This window comes from Vombatus ursinus, unplaced genomic scaffold, assembly GCF_900497805.2.
Source record: "Vombatus ursinus unplaced genomic scaffold, bare-nosed wombat genome assembly UNPS02003292.1, whole genome shotgun sequence".
Classification (NCBI taxonomy): domain Eukaryota; kingdom Metazoa; phylum Chordata; class Mammalia; order Diprotodontia; family Vombatidae; genus Vombatus; species Vombatus ursinus.
In genome coordinates this window covers 12,721,674-12,728,606 of record NW_020943070.1, presented here as the reverse complement: position 1 = coordinate 12,728,606, position 6,933 = coordinate 12,721,674, and the positions used below count along the sequence as shown (strand labels likewise).

Below are 6,933 nucleotides of genomic sequence, written 5' to 3'. Positions count from 1 at the left end.
GATAGATAGATAGATAGATAGATAGATAGATAGATAGATAGATAGATTTGATCTGGACTTGTGATTTTATTGGTATGGCAGGAACATCTGGCATTTGGAAACTTCCTTTACACATGTAGACCAGCAACAAATATGGTCTTTAGAGAGTTGTTCTGTGCATTGAGAGGTTAAATGAATTACCCTTGGTTGCTCAACCAGTATGTGTCAGAGTCAGGATCTGAACCCAAGACTGGCCTTCTTTCCACTATAACACACTATATCTCTTTTTGAATAACGAGAATTGTCTATAAAGGCATTCATTAATTTCTTGCAAATCCTGCATAATACAACAGGGTCCCAATTAATACAGACAATAAATCCCCTGAAGTGGTTGCATCATTTAAATTCACACTGCATATTTCCGTTAGGCTGGAACCAATGGGCAGGAAGGTTGTGCAGTGGATGGAGTGCTGGGCCTGGTGTCAGGAAGACTCATTTCATGAGTTCAAATCTGGCCTCAGACATTTACTAGCTGTGTGACCCTGGACAAGTCACTTAACTCTGTTTGTCTCAGTTTCATCATCTGTAAAATGAGCTAGAGAAGGAATGGCAAACAAGTACAGGCTCTTTGCTAAGAAAACCCCAAATGGTGTCTGTCTTGGAGAATAAGCCAAGACTGAAACAACTGAACAACAAAAGAATTAACCACCACATTTTACTTAACTGTAAGGCAGCTAGATGGTGCAGTATATAGAGCTCTGGGCCTGGAGTCTGCATACTAACTTGGCCTCAGACACTAGCTGTATGATGCTGGGCAAGTCACTTTACCCTGTCTGCCTCAATTCCTCATTTGTAAAATGAACTGGAGAAGGAATTATCAAACCAATCCAGTATCTTTGCCAAGAAAACCCCAAACGCGGTCATGAAGAGTTGGACTGAACTGAAAAAACTGAACAACAAAAGAATCAATTACCATATTTTATATAACTATAACTTCAAATGGTGTGAATTCAGATACATAGGACCCAGCTATGTCATAGATCTACAACTGAAACAGACCTCAGAAATCACCTTATCATTTTACATTTGCCACGGTCATAAAAAAATATCTGAGGTCACATTTGAATTCAGGACACCGGCATTCTTGCCCCTGTATCATGAGGCCTTCCTTAGGTCAAGTGGCTTTCTTGCTTTTTTATATAGACTTGGATATTGCCATTTGGGGAAACCTTGTAAAGTCTACTCCTGTAGGGTCTACCAGACTCCATCACTTCCAGGATAAATAGGAAATGATGGAGATCTCCAACTTGACCTGAGTCCCAGGACAACTAGTGTCTGGAGAATCTTACTGATCTATTGACCTTGTCTCATCTCCAGTTTCCTCTGTTGGTAACTGAATCCCTATCAAGCATGACCCAGGAGCTGACCTCACACAACCTTACGGACTGGGCCAGCGTGACAACCACTCGGTCATGAGTCATGTTTCTATAGCCTGATGTAACAGGATCCTACCAGTGTGCAGCTCTCCCCGGGTCAATGGGACCCACGGCTGGATTTCTAGAATAGCAGCCAACTCTCCATCTCAACCCTGAGCATCGCTATAAAAGGACACCATCCAGGACAGTTAGCTAATTGATCATTCCAATTGCTGGTCTTTTATTCATACCTACGGAAGAATGGCATTTTCCCCTGCCTTATTTCTTTTTTAATTCCTGGTTTCTCCCATGACATTTTCTTTGTTTTGCTTCATTCACATGCATCGTACCTGGCAGATCTCAGTTTTTCTATGTGTCCTTAATATCGATGATAGTTGATTGATAGCTCAGCTATATATATATATATATATATATTCACAACAACTTCATAACTGGCATATCCAGCACTTCCTAGGGGAGCCATCATGGTTTCAATATGAGCCTTTGGGTAAAGCAGAAGGAATTCTGAGTTCCTCACCAAGCTTATAAGGCAGCAGAGAGAGACAATAGAGAACCCACGTCTTCCTGACTTCAAATACAGCATTCTATCTACTATACTACCTAGCTCCTAATCAAGTTTAATCTAGATGGTAGCCTAAGCCTGTGGTATCAAACTCAAATAGAAAAGGGGGGACTAAACAGTATTTCCCACAGCATATTGACTTAGAAAATCACATATCAGGCAGCTAGGTGATACAGGGGATGGAGAACCATACCTGGAGTCAGAAGGACCTGAGTTCAAATCTAACCTCAGACATTTACTGGCTGTGTGACCCTGGGCAAGTCACTTAATCCCAATTGCCTCTCCCCGCCCCCCCCCCCCAGCAAAAAAAAGAAAAAACATATCCCTCTTAACTACATTCTATTGTATTTTTATTTATTTTGTGAAATATTTCCTAATTACATTGTAATTTAGGTCAGCTCTCAGGAATGCTGTGGGCCACTGGGCCCATGTTTGACACCTCTGGCCTAAGCTCTTGCATAAAATTAAAGCTGGAAGGCCCTCCGATGTCATTAAGTCCAACCTACTCATTTTACAGATAAGGAAACTGAGGTACAGAGGTGTTAGGATATTATAGAAATGAAGACATAGCTTAATCCACCAATGTCCCTTTTGGCTCAAACAGTCTACAATCCTGATCTGATTTTATTTCTGCTTTCTTCATCTGTGGTTACAAAGAGCTCACCCATTCTTGTGCTCGTTCACCTTCCCCTCACAATGACCTCATATGATAGGCAGTAATAGTCATACTTGTATATTATTATCTCCCCTTATAGGTAAAGAAACTGAGACCCAGAAAAGTTGCATCAGAGGTGAAATGTGAACCAAGCTCCCGCAATTCTCTTTCCATAGCACTAGGTTCTGTCCTATTAAGCAGACAGGAACTTGAAATATTTAATAGGATTGTGGGGATTTGAGGAACATATCCCAGTACATCATTCACTAAGGAAAACCCCCTGTATGTATATACATAAACACACAGAGAATTCATTCTTCTGATGAACCTCTTGTTTATAAAGATTCCATTGTAGCAGACAAGTCCAGGGCTATATTCAAGGGACTTTATTTCTTTGGATCTCTTTCTTTCATTTTGTTTCATTGTTGGAAATGTTGGAAACATGTTGTCAGTTGGTACATAATAGGGGACGGGGAATAGATGCTGTTTCTTTCTGAATAGTTAAAGCCTACATTTCCCAAATTAATATTGTCACTTTAGGAAAAACAACTCAATTCATTCATTTACTTTCTGACCTTCTTAACAGTCTTCTCACACAACTTTCCTAATCCTATCTTAGAGTGTACACTAGGTGGCATAGTGGATGGAATACTGGACTCAAGAAGATGAGTTCAGACCCTTACTAGCTGTGTGACCCTGGGCAAGTCACTTAACCTCTGTCTTCCTCAGTTTCCTCATCTGTAAAATGGGTATTATAGCGCCTATCTCCCACAGTTGTTGAAAGGATCAAATATTATTGATAATATTTGTAAAGCATTTTGCAAACCTTGAAGTTCTATGTAAATGCTAGCTTTTATACCCAAATGCTGGCATATCATGGGTGCCCCATAAATATCTTCATGCCTAAAATGCTTTCCTTCCCTCACCCCATTCTCCCTTAGAATCTTTCCTGCTTATAGCCTTTCTTGATCCCCTCAAATACTAATGTTTCACCCCTAGATTACTTTTATTTTCCATATACAGTTATCCCTTCTCCATTGCAACTTTTCTCATCAAGGTTCCAATATATTGAGGATGGGCATAAGAAATTAAATGGGAAGGGGCAGCGAGGTGGCACAGTGGATAGAGCACCGGCCCTGAAGTCAGGAGGACCTGAGTTCAAATCCGGCCTCAGACCAAACACTTGACACTTACTAGCTGTGTGACCCTGGGCAAGTCACTTAACCCCAACTGCCTAAAAAAAAAAAGAAATTAAATGGGAACTTTGGGAGTATTTTACAGAAGCTGCAGACAGTATGCAAAGACGACACAGAAAAAGTTTAGAACTCAGAGATGCATAGATTTTATGTACAGTATTGTATAATATCAACATATTTTACCTTTTAATACCATGACAATTCAGACTTCTTCTCTGGTACAAAGGGAGGGCCAAAAAATTTTTCATGAGTTTTCCAGATAGTGAGGTGTGCATGTGGAAGGGATAATTGTACTTTGTATATACTTGCAAGTAAACGTGTTGTTTATCTTCCTTGGTAGGATGCTAGTTTTTTTTTTTTTTTGCATGAGGCATTTGGGGTTAAGTGACTTGCCCAGAGTCACACAGCTAGTAAGTGTTATGTGTCTGAGGCCACATTTGAACTCAGGTCCTCCTGACTCCAGGGCCAGTGCTCTATCCACTGCACCACCTAGCTGCCCCAGGATGCTAAATTTTTGAAAGTAGAGACTATTTCATAGGATGATAGATTTAAAGCTGGAAAAGACCCTAGAGGTCATTGAGTCCAGCACCTTCATTTTACAGATGGGGAAACTGAGGCACAGAGAGGTTAAGTAGTCAACTTGCTCATGATTGTCTAAGATGGTTTTTGAACCCTTTCTGATTCAATGCCCAGAATTCAATCTCCTACTACTAGTGCCTAGCACAGTGCCTGCTGCGTAGTAGGCAATTTTAAATTATGATTAGTTGATTGATTCTGCATTCAAAGCTATCATTTTGAAAAACTCTACTAGCTCTATCATTGTGTGTTTCAGGCTATCTGGTTCCGACTTCCCTGGGGGAGAAGAATGGCTTTGGGATGATGAGAAACATGGACCGCGACACTCAGTGATAAGAAGAGTCAAACGTTTCCTGAGTGTCCATGAGCACCCCACGAGCCCAGTGAGGCGCAATTACGGGAGGCAGACGAGTGACAGCTCCATGTTCTTTCCAACGAGAGACCTCAGTCACATCAGCGGCCTGCTGGACATACCTCCCAGAAACCGCCACCGCTCACCTCGGCCCAAGACGAAACCAGATCCTGATGAGAGCAGTACCAAGTTCCAATCCAGCATGGGAGACCTGTCTGTGATTAGAGAAACCAGCAGGACAAGCACTTTAATGAGCCTGACCCCACAGTCCAGCGTCAGTGCCTCACCCACAAAAGCACCCCTTCAAATCCCAGAAGTGTTGATCACTTCGCCAGATGTTTCAACGCCCACATCGCTAGACAGCTTTCAACCAAGCCCCCAGCCATCCATCTCAGACTCTTTGCTTTCAGAAGCTCAGCCAATTAGAACTGAACAGTCCCCAAAGCCTGATGATTCCCACCCGCCCCCTTCACAAACGACACAGGTCATTTCACCTGAAACTGAAGCCCAGATTCTTGAGTTTGCCTTTGAGAACAGCGCTGATGACAAATACCCGAAAAGGTGGAGCCACACGGGATTTCTGGAGTCTAGTCAGACCTCTCTCACAGGACTAAGTCCGGAGCCCGCTGCCCTTGAAACAATTCTTTTAATAGATACAGAAACATCCTCGCAGTCTAGCGGAATTAACTTTGTGGCTGCCCCTCAGACTTCTCCAGATGTTCATTATTTATTAGAACAGCTGGACACCAAAGAAACAGATATCACAGACTTCAATAATGAGCAACCTGAAGCATCACCGAAAGGAAAGTCAAAAGGTTCTGGGATCTGGTTCTAACTTAGGACCCTTGAACAGTTCTCCTTCCCCCTGAGGAGCTCACTTGGGCTAAAAAATTGAGAATCATCAAAATCATGATGTTCTATGATCTAGTAAAACTTTGGGAAGTGGGGACATAGTAAGTCAGATTTTCTGAAGAAGAAAAAAAGAAGAGAAACCAATCAAGAGACATTTTTTAAGTCCCTACTATGTGTCAGGCACTGTCCCAGGTGCTGAGGATGCTGGCATTTTTAGTAAAAACAAATATTTATCATAGAGTTATTTCCATGAAAGTTACCCAGGCTTCAGTATCATAGCTTTCTAGCTAAACAATCTGTCCAAACAAAACAATACAAAACAAAACACTTGCCACACTCCTTTCCTTTGCCATGCCCTTAAACTGGCTTTCTACTGTTCTTCATGAACACAAGGAAGTGGGCTAGTTAACCTCTCAAGATCCCTTCCCACCTGGTTCTGTGTATAGGAGGTGCTATCAACCTAACCACACCATCTTGTAGTTTACTAAGTTTTACTATTATTTCACCTACATTGTCTCATCACCACAGTCTCCAGCGATTTTTCCCCTTCAATTTCCTTCTCCATTTTGAGATCTTTTTCTTTTCTAACTTCTACTCTCCTGTCTTTTTATTCCTCTCTCCCCTGTTGCCCTTTATATCCTTGGCCCCTCTATGGATCTAGGGAACTTTAAATCTGTTCCCTGCTTAATCCATTTTCTTTCACATTTTGGTATGGTTCGTTTCTCTCTAACTCTGTTACTTATCACTTTGTTAGGGATTAGGATAAGGAAGGACTGTTCCTGTGATTTCCGTGTGAGAAAACATTCTCTATTGGTGCAGTTTAGCACCTACTCTTCAATTTATAGTCTTAAAGACCCCTGAGAGCATAAGTCACTTGCCCAGGGTCACACAGGTGGGACTCGAATCCAGATCTTCCTGGCTTCAAGGCTGGCTCTCTAGCAAATGTGCCCAGTCGCCTCTCCTCTGTTGTATTGTTAAGGGTAATAATTATAAGAATAGTAATAGGGACTAGACCTGTGATTTCAGTAGTGAACTTCTTACAACATAATCAGTGTGATAGGGAACTTTGATTTGAGAAAACTCCCTTTCCCAGTGCAGCCACTGGTAAACAATCTCCAAGGTGAAGAAATTCCTACAAATGCAGCAAATCATAGAGGGAACTCTCAGAGGAGGAAATTCTTCACCAATGCAGGTGAGCACCCTTTCTGCCACTTATAGCCTCAAGCACCAAGAGGTTAAATGACTTTGCCCAGGGTCACACAGCCAGGATGTGTCAGAGGTGGGACTGGAACCCAGGTCTTCCTGGCTCTGAGTCTGGCTCTCAA

The 6,933-nt window shown here is 42.0% G+C and overlaps 1 protein-coding gene across 1 annotated transcript in view; it reads left to right on the top strand.

The window, feature by feature from the left end:
- Nucleotides 1-5,591, top strand: part of BEST3 (bestrophin 3) — a 43,712-nt gene extending 38,121 nt beyond the window's left edge. Inside the window, exon 9 of the mRNA XM_027874180.1 lies at nt 4,661-5,591. Coding sequence (XP_027729981.1) covers nt 4,661-5,591 — 931 coding nt within the window. The remainder of the gene's footprint in view (nt 1-4,660) is intronic.
- Nucleotides 5,592-6,933: the final 1,342 nt, after the last annotated feature.